We start from the raw sequence: 24,617 nt of genomic DNA, 5'->3' as shown, positions 1-24,617 counted from the left end.
TGTGGCGTGATTTCGGCTCACTGTAGCCTTGGCCTCACAGGCTCAAGCGATCCTCCCACCCCAGCCTCCCAAGTAGCTGAGGCTACAGGCATGCACCACCATGCCCGCCACGCCTGGCTACTTTTTAATTTTTGGTAGAGACAGGTACTTGTCATGTTGCCCAGCCTGGTCTTGACCTCCTAGACTCAAGAGATCCTCCTGCCTTGGCCTCCCAAAGTGCTGGGATTATAGGCGTGAGTCACTGCAACCTGCCTAAAATGACTTTTTTTTTTGTTTGAGACAGAGTTTTGCTCATCACCCAGCCTAGAGTGGGTGATCTCGGCTCGCTGCAAACTCTGCCTCCCAGGTTCAAGCGATTCTCCTGCCTCAGCCTCCTCAGGAGCTAGGATTACAGGCATGTGCCACTATGCCTGGCTAATTTTTGTATTTTTAGTATTTTTAGTAGAGATAGGGTTTCATCATGTTGGCCAGGCTGGTCTTGACCTCAAGTGATCTGCCCGCCTCGGCCTCCCAAAGTGTTGGGATTACAGGTGTGAGCCATCATACCCGGCCTAAAATGACTTTTAAAACAGCTAAAGAATATTCTTTACCTGGAGATGCCCTAACTCACCAGGGGTTTATTGTTGAGTATTTACTTTGTTGCTAGAGGGTTTGCAATCACAACCATGTTGATAGCATTCTTGAACTCCTATCTTTGTCTGCAACACTTGAGAATTTCCTGGGGCAGATGTCCCAGGGATAGAATTGTGGGTTAAGAAAGGTATGAACATAAACGCTACAAATTTCGAGTGATAAACCATCTTCAAGAAGGTTTTTAGTTCAGTTTTTTAATCAGTTACCCCAATCTGACCCCCACCTCCCACCCCAGGGAATAGTGGCCCTGCAGAGCTAGGTGACAACAGCACACAGCAATGCTATGTCAACTGGTTGCTTTAAAGACTTGAAACAAAAAACAACCACAGAGACTCTGCCCTGCAGAAAAAGGTCCCAAGAATGAGGCAGCCTCCTTAGGCCCTGGGCTCTCCTACTTTGCAGCCCTACCAGGCCTCAAAGCAGCAGAAAGTCCCTGTTGAGATCTAGCAATGATAGCTTAGCAAACCCAATTGCTACTTGCCTCCCCCATCAGTCAGTCTAGTCCAATGGCTCTCACAAGGAATCCCATACTGAGGTCAGGCAGGGAGGAAAGCTCCAACAAGTGCCTATTTTGGGGGATGCCTGGGTACAAAAAGGTCAGAGGATGGGCCGGGGTGCCTCAGGCCTGGCTCTTTGCCAGGAACATGGCCTGCCCTGTAAACGGTCATACCTGAATGGGATAGCCAGGGGGCCAGATAGGGCCCAGCAGCGGCCCCCAGGCCAGCCCAGCTCCCTGCTCAGCTATGCGAAAAATGCAGAGCCTGGAGAAGCCCTGGATAGAGATAACTGTCTGGAATGTAAACATTTCCCAGGAAAAGGGGAGTAGACAGCAGAATAGGACGTGCAGGAGAAGCTCCCACAGGGGCCCCGCCAGACTTCAGCGAGCCCCAGGTTGCTGGGGCCTCAGGAAGTCAGCAGCCGGAGCTGCCTCCGCGGGACAGAAGCACTTTCCCAGCAGCAGAGGTAGCTCAGGGAACAGCCTCTGGAATTTGGAGGACTCTGGTGGAAACGCCCCACAGGAGCCCGCTGGACTGGCCAGGAGCAGGCCTCACGCCCAGAGCAGCCCAGAGCCCAGAACGGTAGCCAGGAGCCCCATGGGGCCACCAAGTACTTGCAGTATGGCTCATGTCACCAACGAGGGTTAAGTCAGTTCTTGGAAACTCTTCAAGTATGTCTGGAACAACTCAGGTTCTAGAAGAACAGGGGCTAGACAAAGGCAGGCCACGCTTCAAATTCCCTTTTCCCACTGTAAATCGTCCAAATTCTAAATATGGATCTAGTACTTCCAAAAAAGATTTAATGTCTGAATTGAGATGTGACGTAAGTGTAAAATACACCTAGATTTCACAGATTTAGCATTCAAAAAAACAAATTGAAAAAATCTCATTAGTAAGTTAATCACATGTCAAAATATTTTGTATATGTTGGATTAAAAGGAATATATACTTTTTTTTTTTGAGACAGGGTCGCGCCTGTCATCCAGACTGGAATACAGTGGCGCGATCACAGCTCACTGCAACCTATGCCTCCCAGGTTCAAGTGATCCTCCTGCCTCAGCCTCCCGAGGAGCTGGGACTACAGGCGCACACCACCATGCCCAGCTAATTTTTGTATTTTTAATAGAGACGGGGTTTCACCATGTTGGCCAGGCTGGTCTCAAACTCCTGGCCTCAAATGATCCACCGGCCTCAGCCTTCCAGAGTGCCAGAGTGCTAGAGTGCTAGGATTACAGGCATGAGCCACCGTGACCAGCTGGAATATAGGATTAAAATTAATTTCACTTGTTTAAATAATTTTATAATGCAGCTTCTAGATTTTTTTTTTTTTTTTTGAGATGGAGTCTCGCGCTGTCACCCAGGCTGGAGTGCAGTGGCCGGATCTCAGCTCACTGCAAGCTCCGCCTCCCGGGTTCACGCCATTCTCCTGCCTCCGCCTCCCGAGTAGCTGGGACTACAGGCGTCCGCCACCTCGGCCGGCTAGTTTTTTGTATTTTTTAGTAGAGACGGGGTTTCACCGTGTTAACCAGGATGGTCTCGATCTCCTGACCTCGTGATCCGCCCGTCTCGGCCTCCCAAAGTGCTGGGATTACAGGCTTGAGCCACCGCGCCCGGCCTTTTTTTTGTTTTTAAGACAGAGTCTCCCTCTGTCACCCAATTGGAGTGCAGTGGTGAGATCTCAGCTCACTGCAACCTCCTCCTCCCAGGTTCAAGCGATTCTCCTGCCTAACCCTCCCAAGTAGCTGAGACTACAGGCATGCACCACCACACCCAGCTAATTTTTGCATTTTTAGTAGAGATGGGGGTTTCACCATGTTGGCCAGGCTGGTCTCGAACTCCTGACTTTAAGTGATCTGCTCACCTTGACCTCCCAAAGTTCTGGGATTACAAGTGTGAGCCACCACACCAAGCCAGAATATATAATTAAAATTAACTTCACGTATTTAAATAATCTTACAATGCAGCTTCTAGGAAATTTTAAATCACATGTGGCTCATATTATATTCCTACTGGCCTCGACAAGTCCACGCATCAGCAGATGGTCAGGCCAGAGAAAACAGCCTGTAAGTTTTTGCTGGACTCTCAGGCCACATGTCAAAAGCGGACAGTTCTCTTAACATTTCACCGGAGTCACTACTTCCGCTTTAGCTATGCATCTTTCCTCTAACTCAGAGGAAGACAAAGGGTTGGGCCCATCCTTCAACTACTCACATTAATTCCTCATTCCCTTCAAGCCTTAGAGATACTGTGGCCACCCCTCCCTCCCATCCCCACCTTCTTTTCCAAAGGCTGATTTAGAACAGGGTCAGTGAGTCAGACCCACGAAGCTTTGTATCCCTTCCTGCCACATACAAGGCATCTGGTCGTGGGTGAGCTGCTGGGCCTCCCTGAACTTCACTTCTCATCGAATAAACGGGATGGTACTGGTGACTGCACTGGGCAGAGCTGTCCTCAGATTGGAGATGATGGACCTGAGGCCACCTCGCAGCACACAAAAAGGCCTCTGCTTCCTTCCAAGGCTCCCATTGTTCCATAGTATCACCTTGGGTACTTCTCCAAGTTCGCAACTCTGGAGGGACCAGGGCTCCCCCAAAACCAAAATAAGGGCAGTGACCTTCACAGCGACTCTACCTGGACAGGGCCAAGAGAGTGGGTTCACATGTAAATGACGTGTCTCCCAGGGAATTCCCCAGGTCGGGGAGGGGAGGATCCAGCCTACCTGGCTCTGCCCACAGATGATACCTGGCTCAGGTGACCTCTGCCAAGGGAGGACAGAGGTCCTTGACAGGGGTCTGGGCAGTCCTACGAGGACAGGGGCTCGGGCTGGGCAGAGAGGCAGGGGAGCCCTAGGTTATTTATGGGAAGCCCAAGGGATCTTGTTGGGAACAGGGAAGGGATTGGGATTTTGGAACAGGACTAAGAGCAGTTAATAGAAGGGACAGGGAGGAGCTAGAAACCCAGGGCCTAGCGTCCTGAGGAAACCAGTCAGGGAAAGGATGAAGGCTCCGTGGGCACCTCTGGCTGTGCCCCAGTTGCCCCCTACTTTGTATTTTTTTGTTTTTTTTGAGACGGAGTCTCGCTCTGTCGCCTAGGCTGGAGTGCAGTGGCGCAATCTCGGCTCACTGAGCTCCGCCTCCCGGGTTCACGCCATTCTCCTGCCTCAGCCTCCCGAGTAGCTGGGACTACAGGCGCCCGCCCCTGCGCGCGGCTAATTTTTTCTATTTTTAGTAGAGACGGGGTTTCACCATGGTCTCGATCTCCTGACCTTGTGATCCGCCCACCTCGGCCTCCCAAAGTGCTGGGATTACAGGCGTGAGCCACCACGCCCGGCCTGTATTTTTTTGGTTTTTTTTTGAGACTCACTCTGTTGCCCAGGCTGGAGTGCAGTGGTGCGATCTCAGCTCACTGTAACCTCCGCCCCCCCCCCGGGCTCAAGTGATCTACCTCAGTCTCCTGAATAGCTGGAACTACAGGCATGCACCACCACAACTGGCTAATTTTTTGTATTTTTTGTAGAGATGAGGTTTCACTATGTTGCCCAGGCTGGTTTTGAACTCCTGGAGTCAAGTGATCCAACTGCCTCAGCCTCCCAAAGTGCTGGGATTATAGGTGTAAGCCACCGTGCCTGGCCTGCGCCTTACTTTGGTGCCCTTCCCACCCCCTGGCTATCCTACCTCCAACTCCTACCAGCCTTGTAAGGCTCAGCTTCCCTGCTGGTGAACAAGGTCTATATCACTTAGGTGGCGACTCCCCCCTTGTTTAGGGTTCAGAACAGCTCCAGGTCCCTGTTAGAGGGAGTGCATATGGCCTCCCGGAAAGAAGGTACCCACCTGAGCACAGGAGGTTGCGCTCAGCCCCAGGGCTGCCTTCCTGCAAAGATACACACAGCAACCCTGAATCATGGCTGCACTCAGGACAGAGGGCAGGACGGGGAACAGCCCCTGGGTGGTCAGGGAATTCCAAGACCAGTCCTCCCCAGCTATTCTAGGACCCTAGCTATCCCTCTTCAGATTCAAACCAGGAGGCTGACCAAAGCCTGGCAGCCACTGGGGCCTCCTGAGCATAGCATCCAGCCTACCTGGCCCCGCCCACATCTGATACCTGGCTCAGGTGACCTCTGCCAAGGGAGGAGAGAACAATGAACTCTTTTGACAGGGGGGCTGGGAAAGGAGAGCAAAGACTTGCAGAAGCCGCCAGACTGCAACATTAGCCTGGAGTGGGAGAGAAGGCCCCTCCCAGGTCTCTCCCGGGCTCTGGGACTCCTTTCCAGGTCCCGGAAGGGGAGGGAGTGGGCAAAGTCTGGTTGTCAGAGACAGCGGGGCCTTCATCCTGCCTGCAGCCAGAGAGGACCCTGCCCAAGGGCTAGGACCCGAGGAGTCCCTGGCACTCCTCAGGGGGTTGGAAGGAGGGAGTGGCGGGGACCAGACCCTCGGAGGCTGCCCAGGGCTGTGGGGGAGCACGCCCGCCTGGCTGGGCCACTCTGCCCGATACTGGCTGGGTGTGGCCAGCTCAGATTCCTGGCAGTGGCAGCAGCCTGGCCCTCCCTGTGTGGCTGCTGTCACCTGACACCAGGGGCCCAGCCATGCAAAAGCCAATACAGAACAACCTGGCCCTCCGCAGGGGCTGCTGGCTCAGGAACGCACTGTTTGTTCAGGGCCTAAGGGGACAGGGGAGGGTGGGCACGGGCAGGGAAGGCCCAGGCAGGTGCTTCTGTGGCAGCCCGGCAAGCACAGCAGCCTGTTTGCCCTGATGGGTGTGGCTGCTTGGGGTGTGCCTGGGTTTGGCCAAGGGGAGGAGCTGGCTGTGAGCAGTTGTCTAGGAACGGGTTTTACCTTGACTTCTCCAGCAGCACTTCCTCCCTCCTGAGGTCCCATGGTTCCTTCCCTTGGTCCTCAGTGGCCCTGTCCTGGTGCCGCAGCTGACTTGTCTGTCTGTCCATCCCTCCAATGGGCTTGAGGGCCCACCATATATAGCAACTTCACTGCCACTTCACTGGCAAAGTAACTGTGGTGTGAAGAGAGGTGAAGCCACCGCTCTGAGGCCACACAGCCAAACGGCAGGTGGAACCAGGACGTCCTCACCCCAGCCAGTGCCCCCCAAGATATGCTCCAGCTGTGCAAGCCCTGCAGACCTCAGTCTCCTCCCCTGCAGAATGGGAGCAACACCCATCCTGAGTTGTTGTGAGTGTGACACCACGACAAGGCAAGTCCTGGTAAGGCGTCGACCTGTGTCAGGGACCGTTTGAAGCAATTACACTCCCTTAGGATCATTATGATGCTGTTGGAGCTCAGGACATACCAACCCAAAACACCACTATAGCAGACCAGAATGTGCTACCCCAAAATAAACTTCTTTTTTTTTTTTTTTTTTTTTTTTTTTTTGAGACGGAGTCTTGCTCTGTCACCCAGGCTGGAGTGCAGTGGCCGGATCTCAGCTCACTGCAAGCTCCGCCTCCCGGGTTTACGCCATTCTCCTGCCTCAGCCTCCCGAGTAGCTGGGACTACAGGCGCCCGCCACCTTGCCCGGCTAGTTTTTTGTATTTTTAGTAGAGACAGGGTTTCACCGTGTTAGCCAGGATGGTCTCGATCTCCTGACCTCGTGATCCGCCCGCCTCAGCCTCCCAAAGTGCTGGGATTACAGGCTTGAGCCACCGCGCTCGGCCAAATAAACTTCTTTGGCTTTTTTTTTTTTTTTTTTGAGACAGAATCTTGCTCTGTCACCCAGGCTGGAGTGCAGTGGCACGATCTCAGCTCACTGCAACTTCCGCCTCCTGGGTTCAAGTGATTCTCCTGCCTCACCCTCTCAAGTAGCTGGGATTACAGGCGTATACCACAATGCCCAGCTAGTTTTTGTATTTTTAGTAGAGACAGGGTTTCATCATGTTAGCCAGGCTGATTTCGAACTCCTGACCTCAGGTGATCCACCTGCCTCAGCCTCCCAAACTGCTGAGATTACAGGCATGACACACGGCGCCTGGCCATTTCTTTGGCATACTTTGATCTGGTTATTCTCAGAAAGTGCAGACATGGGAGTAGCTCTGAAAAGCTGTCCTTTAGACAGGTGTGGTGGTGCATGTCTGTAATCCCAGCTACACGGGAGGCTGAGGCTGGAGAATCACTTGAACCCAGGAGGCAGAGGTTGTGGTGAGCTGACATCGCACCATTGCACTCCAGCCTGGGCAACAAGAGCAAAACTCTGTCTCAAATTAAAAAAAAAAAAAAAGGAAAAGAAAAGAAAAGCTGCCATTTTGTAAAAGAAATTTACATCCACAAAGGAAACCTACATTAGTCAAGTACAGGCTGAATACCTACATTAGTCAAGTATAGGCTGAATATCCCTCATCTAACATGATTGGGGCTACAGTGTTTTAGATTTCAGAATCTTTTGGATTTTGGAATATTTACATTATATTTATCAGTCAAGCATCCCAAATCCAAAATTTCAAAATCTGCAATGCTCCAATGAGCACTCCCTTTCAGTGTCATGTTGGCACTTCAAAAACTCAGATTTTGGAGCATTTCGGATTTCAGATTTTCTGATCATGTGGGCTCAGCCCATATCTGTATCAGGAAGAAGCCTTCTCCAACGCAACTTTTATTACCAAGAGCCCTTCTCTGCATAACAAGACAACCTTCAGTCACCATATACTTCCTCCCCTCACCTTCCTATAACCTGGTCACACCCCACCCCAGTCATTTATTATTATTATTTTTTGACACAGGGTCTCACTCTGTCACTCAGGCTAGAGTGCAGTGGGGTGATCTCGGCTCACTGCAACCTCCACCTCTGGGGTTCAACTGAGTCTCCTGCCCCAGCTTCCCTAGTAGCTGGAACTACAGGCGTGGGCCACCACATCCAGCTGATTTTTATATTTTTAGTAGAGACAGGGTTTCGCTATGTTGGCCAGTCTGGTCTCTAACTCCCGACCTCACGTGATCCACCCACTTCAGCCTCCGAAAGTGCTGGGATTACAGGTGTGAGCCACTGCGCCTGGCCTCCTGTCAATTTAATTCATAGCCCAACCAAAGAACCTAGAAGGCTGGAGGGAAGCCAGTTTTTGCTCCCCTACAATGCCCATTTTACAGATGAGGAAACTAAAGAACAGACAGGTTAAGTAACGCATCCACTGTGTCCACCGTGTCTTACACGGTGAGGAAGCAACAGACCCAGCACCTAGACCCAGGCCAAAGTCCCTGCCCCTGACCACTACCTGGCGCCTTGGATGCCTGGCACACAGCCTTCGGTGAACTGGAGTTACCACTCTGACAGCCAGCCGCTGGCACAGTTCAGAGACTGTTTGCAATCACAGATCCTCTGCAGGTACTGAAGCCAAAGAAACAGGACGTCTCCCTCTCAGGCCCCCCGGGCGATGTCCTTGCCCTCTTTGAGGCACTGGGCTTGGTGTGGGTGTAAAGGAATTGAGCCAGAAGGTGTTGGAGGAAAAGGCCAGAACTGGTTCAGAAGCCAGTGTCTACAAGCCACCTGGGATCGAGCTGCGACGGCGCCACTGTCCCAGCTGTCATAGCACCCAGCAGACTGGCCTTCCAGGACCACTGGAAGAGATGACCTGAGTTGCCAGGCATGAACGCTGTCTGGTGCCTGACCCTCACCTACACCAACAGCCCACTTGCCGCTCCAGACTCCAGCCCTGGGTATCCCACCATCTGCTGGACCTGTCCCAAGGCTCCCCCGGCTCAACCTCAAGCCACATAACACCCACCGTAGCACGGTGCTGCTGGACACTGCGGCCGCCAGCCAGGCATGGCCTTCGATTCACGCAGGAACTCATGTAGTCCTCACACCAACTATATGGACGGAGTGGCTCTGATTATCATTATCTCAGAGGCACGTGACCTACTCAAGGTCACACAGCTGGTGAGCCAGGCAGTGGGCACCACTCACCTCTGGGCAAGTTACCTCTCCGTAAATGGAGAGCACTGTTGTTGCCACTGTGTCCAAATCAAAACGATCAAAATATATTACTTTTCCTCAAATCTGCTCTTCACTACTCCTGGCCTGGGCTCCCCCTCCCAAGACCTGGCACCACCACCCACCCAGGTCAGAACCTCCACGGTCATCCTGGACACCCACCTCCCCTCCCCGCCCCCTCTCTTTACTGCCCCATTAGCAGATCTCGGCAATCGGATGCCCTGAACCGTTCTCTATTCCATGGGTCTGAAACCAGGAGCGATTTTACCCCTCAGGAAACATTCTTGGTTGTCACATCTTGATGGGTGTGTGTGTATGTATGTGCCACTGGCATCTGGTGGGTAGGACCAGGGACACTGCTACATAATCTGCAATGCACAGCACAGCCAGCCTCAAATACCTGCGAGTGCTGAAGCAGAGAAACCCTGCTCAATCATGCCTTGTCCCCATCCCCCCCGGCTGGGCTTCCAGCCCCTTCCTTCTGGGCTGTCACTTATCTAGTCACCGCAATGACTCCTAACCACTCTGAGCTTACCTGCTTTGCCCAAACGGTAAAAACATCTCCAGGTTTATCGTTCCTATATTGTAAATGCGACCACCATTCGCTCCCTTGCTCACAACCCCCTGGGGCGGCAGGGTCAGATCAGGCCCAGATGCTGGCAGCCTCCCTGCCTCACAGCCGGGGCTGGGGAGGGGCAGAGCAGACGGGATCCCAAATCCTCCGGGATCTGGCCTTATCCTCCAATCCCACCCTGCTGGCCCCACCACACTCCCCAAGCCTGGATGAATCTACCCTGCTCCCGAATTCCCCGGGCTCTCCCCTTCCTCTTCTCCACTCCCAGGGCCCGAAATGTCAAGCCATCAGCCTCCTCCCTCCTGCAGACTGTGAAAGTGGAGGGCAGAGGCCCAATGAGATTCCCACAGCGCTGAGCCTTGGGCTGCGGATCCAGGGGTGCTCAATGCATGCTTCTTGCATTTGAATGGAAAGAGGAAGGTAGAGCAGGAGACCCAGGAGCCTCCCTCTGCCACCCCCAGGCCTGGGAGTGGAACAATCAAGTTTGGGGACACCCCTGGGGGATAGGAGAAAGAGGGAGGGACAACTCCTCGCCCCAACTCCACCTCAGCCTCACTCAGCTGCACAGACAGAATTTGGGGCAAGGGGGCGAGGGGGCAGGGGTGGGGGGTGTTTAGCCCTGTTTGCTGAGCCTGTCTGTCAGATTTCTGCCACTTTTTCAGAGTGAGAGACGGGAGGCAGATGGGGGTCACCCAGCTCCCTTCCATCCCCTGTGGACACTGGAGCTTTGAGACCCAGCACCCATAGGCTACTCCCTCCAGAGCAAGGGTAGGAGGCTGTAGGTGTCCTGAGGTCTCCCATTCCCAACACCTGCACCCCCATATCCCAAGGCCCAAAAGTGAGCTGGCGGGAAGCACGTTGGCGTAGGAAAGCCCTAATTCCAGAGGCGAATGTCTTTGTGGCAAAGCTCCATCAGGGACACCAACTCCTCCCACAGGCTATGAAACCCAGAGGGAAATGGCAGGGCACCTTGGCAGCGCTGACCCACCTCTCTCAGGGAGGTCCCTCCAACCCATGACCCACCTCTCCCAACAGGGAGGTCAGGGAGGTCCCATCCAGCCCACAGCAGCAGCCAGCATTCCTGGGCCACTGTGCCTAGCACTTAAGTTACCTCATCCCACGTACGCCCTTAACAAGCCTATGGTGTGGGCGACAGGCATACGGCCATCCAGCTTCTACGTGGCAAAGTTGGGTTTGCACCTGGGGAGGCTGACTTCCACACTTCTCAAATCCAAAACAAAAATACAACCAAAGAGAATTCCTCATTCTCCACAGGGAGACATCCCTTTTCCAGACTGTCTGGTCTCATATCCACTGCTTCCTTTCGGGGGCAGGGGAGCCCAAATGGAAGCCCCCAACGAAAGCCACATGTCCAGCCCTCAGCATGCTGGGAGGGTCCTGGATCCCGGGGGGAAGAGCATCACAGTGTCCCAGTTCCTGTAGCCCACCTTCCCAGCAGAGGGGCCAAAGCACAAGTGAGAAGGTATTTATCCCCCAAGGCCCCACACAGCTCGGTGGCCCAGGAGTTTAAGAGCCACACTGCACGCCTCCTAGGTACAGGCCGGTCCTGACCTTCTCAGGCCCCAGGCTCCTGAAGGGAAGCCCCACAGGGCTTCTGGTATCCCGGGTGCAGGTTTGGGATTAGGGTAGTCCGAGGTCAACTCTGGCTCATTCTCCTGGGCACCTCTCCCCACTCACCCTGGCCAGAGCCAGTAGGAATCACGTGTTCAGCCTGCAGGGGAGCTGCATGTTCCTTCAGGGCAATTTGAGAAGGGAGAAACAGCCATGGCCTGTGACTCCAGGGCCCCAAGGGAACTGGAACATTATCACCCCTGCAGACTGCATCCTTTCATCTCACACGTCCCTAAGCCTCCATGACAACCCTGTGCCGAGGTAGGCAGGGCAGATCGTTTTATTCCCACGATACAGGTAGGGAAACTGAGGCTCGATGACGTGGGGTGACTTGCAGAGGTCACACAGCCAGTGAAAGCCTTGGGATGAGAAGTCCCAACTCGTGAGGGCAACCCATTCCTCTTTCCCATAAAAGCCCTTTAACCAGGCCCCATTTCCAAAGTCTGAGTCCCAAGAGGCACTGCAGGCAGCCACATAAGAGCTGTACCTTAATCCAGGTAAGAGATGCCTCAGCCCCAGCCTAAGCCACCTGGCCCAAAACCTGGGGGTCATCTTCCCTGCTCTCCCTAACTTACCTTGTTAAACTGGAACAGGTCCCGCTTGAGCCTCTCCCGCACAGGGTCGTGCCCTGGCCTCAGGAACCGCCTCATTGTGCTTAGTCTGCAGCCCCCACTGGAGACCTGGAGAAACAGAAGGAGTTGCAGGGGCCTGTCCTGGCACTCAGGTATCGATTAGGCCCGGTCCACACAGTGGAGCGGGGCCTCTCTCTCCGAGTCCAGTAGGCAGCCACCGTGGGGCCAGGCCAGCTTCACAGTGACCGCCCATGCACCCTGGCTTCCCCACGCTCAGATCCAGAGGCCGGCCCACCTCAGGGCTGAAGGCTCTCACCACCTGTGGCCTTCTAATGGGGGCAGGAAAAGCTGGGGGAGGAAGCCATTTAGCCTGGCTTTATAAGCACAAGGAGGGCCGGCGGGCCCTGAGGTTAATTAGCTTAATTGTTAACCTGTTTTCCGAGAAACCATGAAACTCCAGCAAAGCAGAAAGGGAAACTTCACAAGCCTCTTCCTCTCAAGTCTTTTGGAAGGTAGAAACACCAAGCCCATCCTTCCCAGATCAGAGCCCGAGTCAGGCAGGGGTGAGGCCTGTAGTGACTCCAGGCCAGGCCACAGGCAAACGCTTCCTCCTTCTGACCTCGGGGAAGGCTGTCCAGGGACCCTCGGCCTCAGCCCCTCCGACCAGCCACAGCTACGAGGAACTCGAGTGGGCACGGGTGGCACAGGGCACTCAGGGGGTGCTGGCCCCTGCCACCACGCCCGGGGTCTCTGCCAGTCCTGTCCCCTCTCTCTGGCTAGCCCCAGTCCAGCTTCCCTGTGCTCTCATGGGGTGTGCTCAGAAAGGTTCTCTTTCCCATGGGCCCAAGTGGAGAATAATCAGGAGAAATCTGCTCCCAATAAAGAAACCAGCTCAAGGCCCCCAAACTCTCCGCCCACCATAGAATCCATTCCCAGCCCAAGGGGAAACTATTTCTGGATTATCCTTGGGGGAAGGGGAAGGAGTCTCTGTGCTCCAGCTTCTGCCTTCCAGTAGCTCAGCCTCCTGCTGACCATAGGACAGCAAGGCCCGTCCTTGGGAAACACAGACAAGGCCCACCCTGGGCACAGCTCCGTCCACTCCCAGCAGGATGGGGCAAGGAAGCAGATTCAGGCCCCACCCTGGAGGCGCATACTCCAGTCAGGGGCCGGTAGAGACAGGGCAGCCTAGTGTTGAGTGCTCGGACTGCAGGAGGGAGAGGGAACACCTGGCCCAAAGTGGGGAGGGCAGGTCATATTCGAGAAGAAGGCATCTAAGCTGAGGTTTGAAGGAATTCTGGTTCTTGGCAGGGGGCAAAAATTAACCGTCAGATGAGGACTTTGCATATGATGGGATCCCATGTGATCTGGGCGGGGTGGGAGAAGGTGGGTAACGTGGGTGGCAGAGTTGGGGGTGTCTTTGGGCAGAGGAACCGAGGGCTTGCTATGCTGGCAGGGTGACCTGATTTTGCAAAATCACACTGAAAAAGAGGCAGTCTTGTAATCCCAGCACTTTGGGAGGCCGAGGCACGTGGATCACATGAGGTCAAGAGTTTGAGACCAGCCTGGCCAGCATGGTGAAACCTTGTCTCTACTAAAAATACAAAAGTTAGCCACATGTGGTGATGGACGCCTGTAATCCCAGCTATTTGGGAGGCTAAGGCAGGAGAATTGCTAGAACCCAAGAGGCGGAGGTTGCAGTGAGCCAAGATCAGGCCATTGCACTCCAGCCTGGGCAACAGAGCAAAAACAACGTCTCAAAAAAAAAAAAAAGAAGCAGAGCCATATCCCCCTTGAGTGAAAGGATCTGCAGGGTCAGTTACCTCAAAAACGAACACCAGGAACCAGCCCCCGGAGCGTTGTCACCTTCTGGGGAAACTGAAAAAGAGGGTCAGTCCAGGACGTTCCTGCCTTCACATTTTGGAGGAGTCAGACCAGAGGTGGGGACCAGAGGTGGGGCTCCCACTTTGCTGGGGCAGAGCAGGTGGCCGGGAAACTCCCAGGGCCCACTTGATCCAAGGTCCCAAGGCAGTTCAGAGAACAGGCACCGGAAAGCCCTGAGGGCTGCTGGAATGGAAGTGAGGGGACACCGGATCTGCCGGCCCAGCGTTCCAGCCTGGGGGAGGGCAGCTCACGCTCATAAACCAGCTGGACTCCTGGAGGGCTCACACCCCCACCCGGGGCCCAGGCCAAGGTCACTGGGTCAGAAGTCAGAGGAAGCTTGGTGGGGGCTCCCTGGAGAGCGACCACAGCCTGCAGACTCCAGGGAGGGGACAAGAGGGCACAGGGTCATTCGTGCCAAAGACTCCACACAGGCTTAAAGGTGACAAGGCAGAACTGGGGGCTGGGAGAAGGTGCCGGTAGGAAGGAGGAAGACAGGGTGTACCAATGGCATCAGGAGGACCCCACCGGGTCAGGAGGGCACAGACACCGAGCACCACCCACCCACCCAAATGCTCCCTGGAGCACCTGCCATGCAGCAGGGAGTGAGTGTACCAGACCCTCTGCATCCTATTCTGTTTAAAACATTTTGCTCTAATCCCAGTGCTTTGGGAGGCCGAGGCGGGAGGATCACGAGGTCAGGAGATAGAGACCATCCTGGCCAACACGGTGAAACCCTGTCTCTACTAAAAATATAAAAAATTACCCGGGCGCAGTGGTGGGCGCCTGCAGTCCCAGCTACTCAGAGGCTGAGGCAGGAGAATGGCGTGAACCTGGGAAGCGGAGCTTGCAGTGAGCCGAGCTCACACCACTGCACTCCAGCCTGGGCAAAAGAGCGAGACTTCTGTCTAAAAAAAAAAAAACATTTTGCTCAAGTAATCTGTGACCATTGTAGAAAAAGCAAATACAGAGGAGAAAATCCTCCCTAAACCCCAGCACCTGGAGAGCCACAGTCATGGGCCGCTGAATGTCCTGGCCACCTCCTTTCCTTGGCACTGAGTGAGTTTGTGAGCGTGGAGCCCCTCACACCACCCTGATCTGGGAAGCCGTCTGAAAGGTAAGCGGAACATCCCCACTAGACAGGCAAGGAAACAGACCACGGCAGCAAAACACCCTGTCCAATGTCACCAAGTAAGAAGCGGCAGAACTCGGACTGGACCCCAAGTCAGAAGGGCTCTGGGTAGCAGTGAAGGATGGATAATACAGAACAAAGGATGCCCAATGACACCCCTGAAGTTAAAAGGCAGGGACACGTGCAGACACACTTCCAGATGCTGGCCGCTCAGAGCCCAACTAGCAGTCTGGGGCCTGGTGACTGGCCACTGCTGACAGGGTGCTGGCGAGGTCTGGCTGGGCAGAGCTGGTGGCCTTGTATGGACCTGCTGCTGCTCTTCCCACATGGGGCTGGGACCTCATGAGCGTGGGGTGATGGAGCCAGGAGGACCAAGGCAGGGTGGGCATGGCATCCCCTCACTCCAATCAACTTACTGTCCAGGTCAAGGCATGGAAAAGCACCACGCTTCCTTGAAGAGGGGGCTGGTCTAGGCCTGGTGGGGCTCACCTCCAGGTGGCTCCTCAGCTCCCCACCCCAGACAAGTAGGTTCTCTGCAGAGAAACTTCAGGAAGCCAGGCCTAGAGCTGCCTGGTAAGAACAGATCCTATGTACTCAGCCCACTCCTAGAGGGAGCCAGGGGTTGTAGGGTTGTGAGGGAAAGAGCCCCGGGCTAGGGGCCAACAGGCCAGGGCTTGCTGTCACAGCACAGCACAGCACAGCTCCCCCAAGCCGCATGGCCTCCAGAGACAGCTCCTCTGTAAAGGTGGATGGCACTTCCTCCTCCCACAAGGATCGCATAGAAGGAGCAGGAGCTTGGCATGGAGCAGACACTGTCCTAGGACAGGGATATAGCAGTGACAGGGAAGCAACAGACACTTCACGGGACACAAATCAGAAAATGGGATGATTTCCAGACAGCCGCGGTAACTCACACCTGGAATCCCAGCACTCTGGGAGGCCGAGGTGGGCGGATCACTTGAGGTCAGGAGTTCGAGACCAGCCTGACCAACATGGTGAAACCCTGCCTCTACTAAAAATACAAAAATTAGCTGAGCATGGTGGGGCGCACCTGTAGTTCCAGCTATGCAGGAGGCTGAGGCAGGAGAATCGCTTGAACCTGGGAGGTGGGTTACAGTGAGCTGAGATCGCACTACTGCACTCCAGGCTGGGTGACGGAGTGAGACTCTGTATGAAAAAAAAAGTAACCAGAAAATGGGATGATTTCTGACAGAGGTTAGACCTATCTCTGATTAAAAAAAAAAAAGATGGACTGGGCACAGTGGCTCACTCCTATAATCTCAGCACTTTGGGAGGCCAAGGTGGGAGGATCACTTGAGCCTAGGAGTTGGAGACCAGCCTGGGCAACATAGTGAGACCCTGTCTCTAAAAAAAAAAAAAAGGAAAGGAGATTTTTTCAAATTTACATGGAACAATAAAAATTTTGAAAAGAAAGGAGGGCTGGGCACAGTGGTTCATGCCTATAATCCAAACACTTTGGGAGGCTGCGGTGGGAGGATCCCTTGAGCTCAGGAGTTCAAAACCAGCCAGGGCAACATAGGGAGACCCTATCTCTACAAATAATAAAAACAAAATTAGCTGGGCATGGTGGCATGCACCTGTGGTCCCAGCTACTCAGGACGCTGAGGTGGAAGGACTGCCTGAGCATGGGAGGTTGAGGCTGCAGTGAGCTATGATCGCGCCACTGCACTCCAGCCTAGATGACAGAGTGAAACTCTGTCTCAAAACGAACAAACAAAAAGCATTAGCCAGGCACAGCGGCAAGCACCTGTGGTCCCAGCTACTTGGGAGGCTGAGGCAGGAAGATCAGTGGAGCCCAGGAGTTTGAGGCCGCAGTGAGCTATGACTAGATCACTGCACTCCAGCCTGGGCCACAGAGCGAGACTCTGTTTCTTAAAAAAAAAAAAAAAAAAAAAAAGAGAACTGAAAGAAAGAAAAAAAAGGGATGCGAAGATCCAGCAACTAGGCTTTGGCGGCCAAGAGGTCTCGGTGACCATTCCTTTGTCAGAGCCTGTGCGTTCCCTGTTCCCACTGCCTGGGTCACTTTCCTCCAGATACCTTCATGCCCTACCCTACCTGAAGCTGCAATCTCCTGGGACATTCTCTCTCCTTCCCTGCTTGGACCTGGCCACGCTTGGAAACACTGAATAGTTTACTTATTAATCTTGTTGATTACCTGTGTAATCCTACACAGGCAGTAGCTTTCTTTTTCCTATTCAAGGCCTTTTGTCCTTTTATTCACTGCTGTATCCGAGTGCACACAGCGAGGGCTCACTCGTTATCTGTTGAATGAATGAATGAACAGAGGAAGGAGGCGAGGTCTCCACCGAGACTGACTGGTGGGAAGGGGCCAGCCACAGACAACTTGGGGCACAGTGCATTAGGCAGAAGGAACAACAGCTGCAAAGCTTCAAGATGAGACAGGCTTGTATGTTTCAGGATGAAGACAAGTGGGGGGCCCAATGCAGAGATCTGTGTAGATGACACGAGAGAGATGACAAAGTGGGCCTCCTGAGCTGTCCTAGGCAGGGACCTGATGGGGCCTGCCCTCCGACCCCATTCCCTCCTCCATGTCCCTGGCCCTCTCTCCTTGGCCCTGCGCTGGCTGCTCCATCTACTCAGCCCTACCCTGGCTCCATTCACTATGGTCCCTGCCATTCTGTCTGAAATACCTTCTTGCCTGCTCAATCAGCCTGGCCCCCTTCCAGGCTGGGCACGGTGGCTCATGCCTGTAATCCCAGCACTTTGGGAGGCCAAGGCGGGCGAATTACTTGAGGCCAGGAGTTCGAGATCAGCTTGGCCAACACAGCGAAACCTCGTCTCTGCTAAAAAGACACAAAATTAGCCAGGCGTGGTGACGGGTGCCATGTGGTCCCAGTTACTCAGGAGGCTGAGGCAGGAGAATCGCTTGAACCCAGGAGGCGGAGGCTGTAGTGAACAAAGATTGTACCACTGCACTACAGCCTGGGCAACAGAGAGAGACTGTCTCAAAAAAAAAAAAAAAAAAGAAGTCACCTTCGAAAAAACCTTCCCATCTGAACCCATCCTGACCATTCTGAGAGTCCTGGGAGGCTGTCCTTGTCCACCATGGTTTTAAGGGATTTTTTGGGTTTTTTTTGGAGACGGAGTCTCACTCTGTCCCCCAGGCTGGAGTGCAGTGGTGGATCTTGGCTCACCGCAACTATGTCTCCCAGGTTCAAGCAATTCTCCTGCCTCAGCATCCCGAGTAGCTGGGATTATGGGATTACAGGTGTCCACCACCGTGCCCGGGTAATTTTTTTGTATTTTTAGTAGAGCCGGGGTTTTACCACGTTGGCCAGGCTGGTCTCAAACTCCTGACCTCAAGTGATCCGCCCACCTTGGCCCCCAAAGTGCTGGGATTATAGGCATGAGCCACCACACCCAGCCTGGGATCATTTTATCCTAATGGGTAAAGGGACCATTTTATCTGAATCCTGAGAAGGGTCAAGATGGGTTCAGATGGGAAAGAACCACACCTTAGGATAAAATGCTTGGTTAAAACCATAGTGGACAGGCCGGGCGCGGTGGCTCAAGCCTGTAATCCCAGCACTTTGGGAGGCCGAGACGGGCGGATCACGAGGTCAGGAGATCGAGACCATCCTGGCTAACACGGTGAAACCCCGTCTCTACTAAAAATACAAAAAACTAGCTGGGCGAGGTGGCGGGCGCCTGTAGTCCCAGCTACTCGGGAGGCTGAGGCAGGAGAATGGCGTAAACCCAGGAGGCGGAGCTTGCAGTGAGCTGAGATCTGGCCACTGCACTCCAGCCTGGGCGGCAGAGCGAGACTCCGTCTCAAAAAAAAAAAAAAAAACAAAACCATGGTGGACAGGGACAGCCTCCCAGCGTCATGCATGTCTCCTGGCCTTGATGTGCTGTTTATGAAACTGTCAGAAAAAATCAGAAGCAACCTAAATGGCCCACAACAGGGGACAGGTGAAGTGTGCTCAGGCCTATGACAAAAGGCTTGCAGTCATTTAAAGGAACAAAAAGGCCAGGTGCTGTGGCTCACGTCTGTAATGCCAGCACTCTGGGAGACCAAGGTGGGTGGATCACTGGAGGTCAGGAGTTTGACAGCAGCCTGGCCGACATGGCAAAACCCCGTCTCTACTAAAAAAATTAGCCGGGCATGGTGGTAGGTGCCTGTAACCCCAGCTACTTGGAGGGCTGAGGCAGGAGAATTGCTTGAACTCGGGAGGTGGAGGGTGCAGTGAGCCCAGATCGTGCCACTGCACTCCAGCCTGGGTAACAGAGCAAGACTCCATCTCAATAAATAAATAATAGACAAAAGACCATTTCATGGCATGGGACTATATGTACAAAGAATCCAAGAATCAGGCAGAATCTATTAAAAATACCTATGTTTGACAATGTACTTGGAAGGGTTATGGGATTAGTGGTGATTCTTTTTTCTCCTTTTTGTTTATCTGCCTCCTAGGCAGGGTGGATAAGAGGATCAAACGAGAGAAGGGATGAGGCCCCAGGCATGGTCAGGCGGGAGGGTGGGTCCAGCCCGTCCTGCTGGTGGAATGTTCCTGTGCTCACCAGGCGTGGGCTCCTCTCCAGCCACCGCAACCTGAGTAGGGAGAGGTACCCCCTAGAGACACCCAATAGTTAGACAGGCCCGGAAGGCCGGGGAGACAGGCCGGTGGGACTCGCTGTGCGATCGTGGGCTTCAGGGTCCTGAGTAGAAAGGCCTTTTCTATTCCATCGTCCCGAGGCTTTAAAGCAGGGCCAGAGAGCGGGCCTAGCAAACTCTAAGGTGCTGTGTACTTAAGTGACACACCTGGGAGGAACGTGGAGAAGAGACAAGTTCAGGAGCCACAAGCCCTCAAGTCTAACACCAGAAACGGTCTAGGGCAGTCACTGGAGTTGCCACCTAGCCAGAGTGCCACCTCTGAGATGAGACTTCTTAGGAAAACCTTCTCCACCCCACTAACTTCTAAAGGCCATCCAACCTCAGTCTCCACTCCGGCCTGTCACCAGACCAGCCTCTGAGCCACCCTCCCTGTTCTGCCCTGCTCTGTTCCCTTGTGGCGGGCGCCAGGGTTTAGAGCCGGGCCGCATGAGGTTTGCTGCCTCGTGGCTGGTTCCCATCCACTTTCTACCCAAGCCTGTGCCTTGTATGTGGAACCAGCCTGAGAGCTCCCTGTGGGCAGCTGATTGACCAGTTTCCCTCCCTCCTCACTGTTCCACTCACCCACCTCTGCAGCTGGCCAGCAAAACTTTTCTGGGTCTAGGACAGGTGTCCACACACCCGGACACCCACCTGGAAAGAACAGGAGAGCTCTCCACTTGGTGACAGGCCAGATAATCCACACCCTGGCCCGCCTTCCATTCAAGAGCTCGGGAAAGAGACCAGTGGAGGCAGAGAGAGAATAACTGCACAGGGCTGGTCTTGCCTGGGGCCCCCCTTGCTCTAAGCGGCAGATGTGACTGTGCCCCAGAGAGGAGAGGGGATTCCCAGGTCAGACTGCTTCTCCCGCCCTGTCACTGTTTGGGGCACCTGGGCTAATTTGTCCCTGTGAGACCAAGGCTTGGCCAAGCCGAGCCAGCCCTCTGGCCTGGAGATGTGGGAGGGGCCAGCCTTCAAGAAGCTCCCTCCATAGCTCAGGAAGTTCCATTGATCTCATTGATCTGCTGGGAGAGTCCACACCCAGCGGCAGGACTCCAGACCCAGCCCAAACCAGAGACGGCCACGGGCCGCACCCAGTGCCAGCTGCCTGCTCTCAGGGCGTGCCGCCTGATGTCCCATGCTCTCCTCTCCTCTTCACTCGTGCTCCCCACAGCCCGCTGCTGATTAAGAAGCTGTCTTCCCCTCTACAACATCCTGTGTGAGGCCTGAGTGTGGCTGTGGCCTCCTGTTTGACGGATGTGAATCCGCCCCTGCACCTCCTACTCTGATGGTAGGGGTGGGTAGGGATCTAAACCACAGAGGCAGCTGCTGACCCCTGCGGCATCTGTGCCAACTCAGATGTCTGTAGCCGCTTTGCAAGTGCCCATGTAGTCCTGGGAAGCCCAATCTCCCAGAAGTACCAGGCAGGTCCCTGGCCAGCAGCTTAGCAACCAAACCTCGGCTGAAGGGCATTTCCATGGAGTGGGATGTAGGGGAACACAAACCAGAGGGAATAGGGGCATGACCAGAGGACTGTCGTCTCCGCTGCTGTTAAGTAGTAAAAGGTATTGAGAGCTAGCTATGGTTGGATGTGACTTTAACACTTTACATCCATCTCATTTAATTCTTTTTTTTTTTTTTTTTTTTGAGACGGAGTCTCGCTCTGTCGCCCAAGCTGGAGTGCAGTGGCCAGATCTCAGCTCACGGCAAGCTCCGCCGCCCAAGTTTACGCCATTATCCTGCCTCAGCCTCCCGAGTAGCTGGGACTACAGGCGCCCGCCACCTCGCCCGGCTAGTTTTTTGTATTTTTTAGTAGAGACGGGGTTTCACCGTGTTAGCCAGGATGGTCTTGATCTCCTGACCTCGTGATCCGCCCGTCTCGGCCTCCCAAAGTGCTGGGATTACAGGCTTGAGCCACCGCGCCCGGCCCATCTCATTTAATTCTTACAATTACTTATGAAGTGATCGATTAGGAGTGGCCCCAAGCTCAAACAGTTAATAAGAGTCCAAGTCCTTTGCCAAGCTCAGTGGCTTATGCCTGTAATCCCAGCACTTTGGGAGGTCGAGGCAGGAGGATCTAGGACCTAGGAGTTTGAGACCAGCCTGGGCAACTTAGGGAGATCTTGTCTCAGCAAAAACTTAAAAATTAGCCAGCCATGGTGGCTCACACTTCCCAGCTACTCAGGAGGCTGAGGTGGGAAGATCACTTGAGCCCAGGAGGTTGAGGCTGCAGTGAGCTATGATAGCACTACTGTGCTCCAGCCTGGGTGACAGAGCAACACCCTTTCTAAGAAAAAAAAAAAGAAATCCAAGTCCCAAAAAAAAAAAAAAAATCCAAATCCCATTTGCATTCCAATCTGACTCCAGAATCCTCTGCTCAAGTCAGGCCTCTCCCCCAGGACAAAGGGGCTGCCTGTTCACAGGCTGGATCAGCCCCATTTGGAGTCAGCCTCCATCCCCCGCACCGTCTATCCTATGGAACCACAACCACCACACAGCCCCAAGAGCATCCTCCCGCCATGCCTAGACTCCTCCTGAAGTTTCCTTTCTGTTGCCCCTCCTGGGCCTGTAAGATGGGGTGGAAGGTGGGCATGCACCCCCATTCTGGGGGCTTTAGCACCCTTTCACAATCCAACACCAGACTCTCTCTCCAGGGAAGTGACTGGCAGAAAGTCAAGTCCCAGGAAATGCAAAACCATTCTGGGGAGAAGATGGACCACCTGCCTGGGGCTGGCGTGGGCAGGCCACCCAGCCCATCCAATCAGACCCCTTTCTAGGGCCTCCTACCTGCCCTAAAACTGGAACAGCTATCCCCAGAAGCTTCCAGATGTCAGCTCCAGGAGGTAGGGATCATGCTGGCCTCATCCATGGCTGCATCCCCAGTGCCTTGTGGGAGGGACTGAAATTTTATTTGAACAGCTCCCTCACTTCCTTCAAGGCTTTGCTCAAATGTCGCCTTCTGGCAGAGGCCCACTCTAACCACCTGTTAAAGTTGTAACCTGCCCCCTACCATGCGGGTTCGCAATTGTTGCTCTAGTTCTTTTTACCCTATAGTCCGTATCGCCTTTTAACACCTAATTTATTAGTTACTTTTATTTTCTGTCACTCAGGCTTCTCACCCTTTAGAAAGAACTTTCCATGATGGCCGACATCTTTGCTTTGTTTAAGGATCACATCCAACATCTAGAACCACACAAGAGGCATCAGAAAATACTTGGAACAGGCCGGGCGCGGTGGCTCAAGCCTGTAATCCCAGCACTTTGGGAGGCCCAGGCAGGTGGATCACAAGGTCAGGGGATTGAGACCATCCTGGCTAACACAGGGAAACCCCACCTCTACTAAAAATACAAGAAATTAGCCGGGTGTGGTGGCGGGCGCCTGTAGTCACAGTTACTCGGGAGGCTGAGGCAGAAGAATGGCGTGAACCCGGGAGGCAGAGCTTGCAGTGAGCCAAGATCACGCCACTGCACTCCAGCCTGGGCGACAGAGCGAGACTCCGTCTCAAAAAAGAAAAGAAAAAGAAAATACTTGAATGAATTAACAAAGAGTTAGGACTGACTAGGGATTAACCAGGAAAGGTATCTGCTAAACACTGACCCCACGAAACACTGAGTTAGGAACTCAGGAACTTCCCTCCCCTGTCCTCAAGTCTCCAGCCAAGGCCAGGGCCCTTGGACGTCAAGACTGACATCCTGTTCGGAACACCCTTGTGGACCCTGCCTTTGACCAAAGCTCCAGGACCCCCAGAGAATTCCAGAATTATATTAAATATTATTTACTAGAGGGCCAGTGGCTCACGCCTGTAGTCCCAGCACTCTGGGAGGCCGAGGCAGGTGGATCACATGAGGTCAGGAGTTCGAGACCAGCCTGACCAACATGGTGAAAACCCTTCTCTACTAAAAATACAAATATTAGCCAAGCGTGGTGGTGCACGCCTGTAATCCCAGCTACTCAGGAGGCTGAGGTAGGAGAATTGCTTGAACCCGGGAGGCAGAGGTTGCAGTGAGCTGAGATTGCGCCACTGCACTGCAGCCTGGGTGACAGAGCGAGACTCCGTCTCAAAACAAAAAAATTAGCCGGGCATGGTGGCAGGCACCTGTAATTCCAGCTACTCAGGAGGCTGAGGCAGGAGAATGGCGTGAACCCAGGAGGCAGAGCTTGCAGTGAGCCGAGATCATGCCACTGCACTCCAGCCTAGGCGACAGAGTGAGTCTCCATCTCAAAACAAACAAACAAACAAAAAATTAGCTGGGCATGGTAGCTGGTGCCTGTAATCCCAGCTACTGGGGAGGTTGAGGCGGGAGAATTACTTGAACCCAGGGAGGTTGCAGTGAGCCGAGATCACACCATTGCACTCCAGCCTGGGCCACAGAGTAAGACTCTGTCTCAAAAAAAAAATATGTATATATATATATACACACACACACACATACACACACGCGCGCACACACACACACATATATATCAGATGTCCCTCTCGTCAAACTCTGGGAACACTGAGTCAGGTGTCTGAAGAGAAGGCTCCAGTCTCTGCTGAATTCCTGAAGGGTAGAGTCAGGTGCCTTGCAGCCTCCTTGTCCCCACGCCCAGAGCAGCCTCTCCTAGCTCAAGAATTCACTGTGGTTCCTGGGAAGAAGAGTGGGGTGAGTATTCAAAGCCACTGTCCTCTGAGAGGCAGGGCTGGGGGGAAGGCCACCCCAAAGGGACCTAGGCAAAGCCATGGCCATGGGCACAGCGAGCGAGGGTCTCCTTGGAATTCCTAGGGAGCCAGGGCTGGGGAGGGCAAGCACTGCTGGTGGCCCCGCTGGAGGATGCCCGTCTCCTGCCCTGTCCCCAGTTTTCTCCCTGCAAATTGCTCCTGAGGAAAACAGCGTTGCCAAGCAGACCTGGCATGCCTTGCCCCAGGAGGAACCCTGAGAACGATATCACCTAAGAGAGATAGATAAGAGGGCCTCTCAGAGCTGAGGACTGAGGACAAATGAGTCCAGGCTGCCAGCGCTGCTCAAAGCAGTCAGCCCAGGAGAGAGAACATCGGTCTCTTGGGCCTCCATCCTGGCCCCCAACTCAGGCATCTCAACAGCTGCTTTTGACTCATCTGGAAAGACCAGAAAGGCCGAATAGCTCCCTGGGGAAACTA

General features: G+C 54.0%; 1 protein-coding gene across 4 annotated transcripts in view; it reads right to left on the bottom strand.

Moving 5' to 3' along the window:
- The window catches only part of LOC105469165 (LLGL scribble cell polarity complex component 2), a 52,349-nt gene that overhangs the window by 22,095 nt on the left and 5,637 nt on the right, over positions 1–24,617 (bottom strand). For all 4 annotated transcript variants that reach the window (XM_011719839.3, XM_011719841.3, XM_011719842.3 and 1 more), the window contains exon 2: positions 11,841–11,945. In XM_011719839.3, the coding sequence (XP_011718141.2) occupies positions 11,841–11,915 (75 nt within the window). In that variant the 5' untranslated portion in view covers positions 11,916–11,945. The remainder of the gene's footprint in view (positions 1–11,840; positions 11,946–24,617) is intronic.

Source organism: Macaca nemestrina, chromosome 17 (genome assembly GCF_043159975.1).
Source record: "Macaca nemestrina isolate mMacNem1 chromosome 17, mMacNem.hap1, whole genome shotgun sequence".
In the NCBI taxonomy this organism is placed as follows: domain Eukaryota; kingdom Metazoa; phylum Chordata; class Mammalia; order Primates; family Cercopithecidae; genus Macaca; species Macaca nemestrina.
Note: the sequence above shows the minus strand (reverse complement) of the source record. Positions and strands in the feature narration are given on the sequence as shown.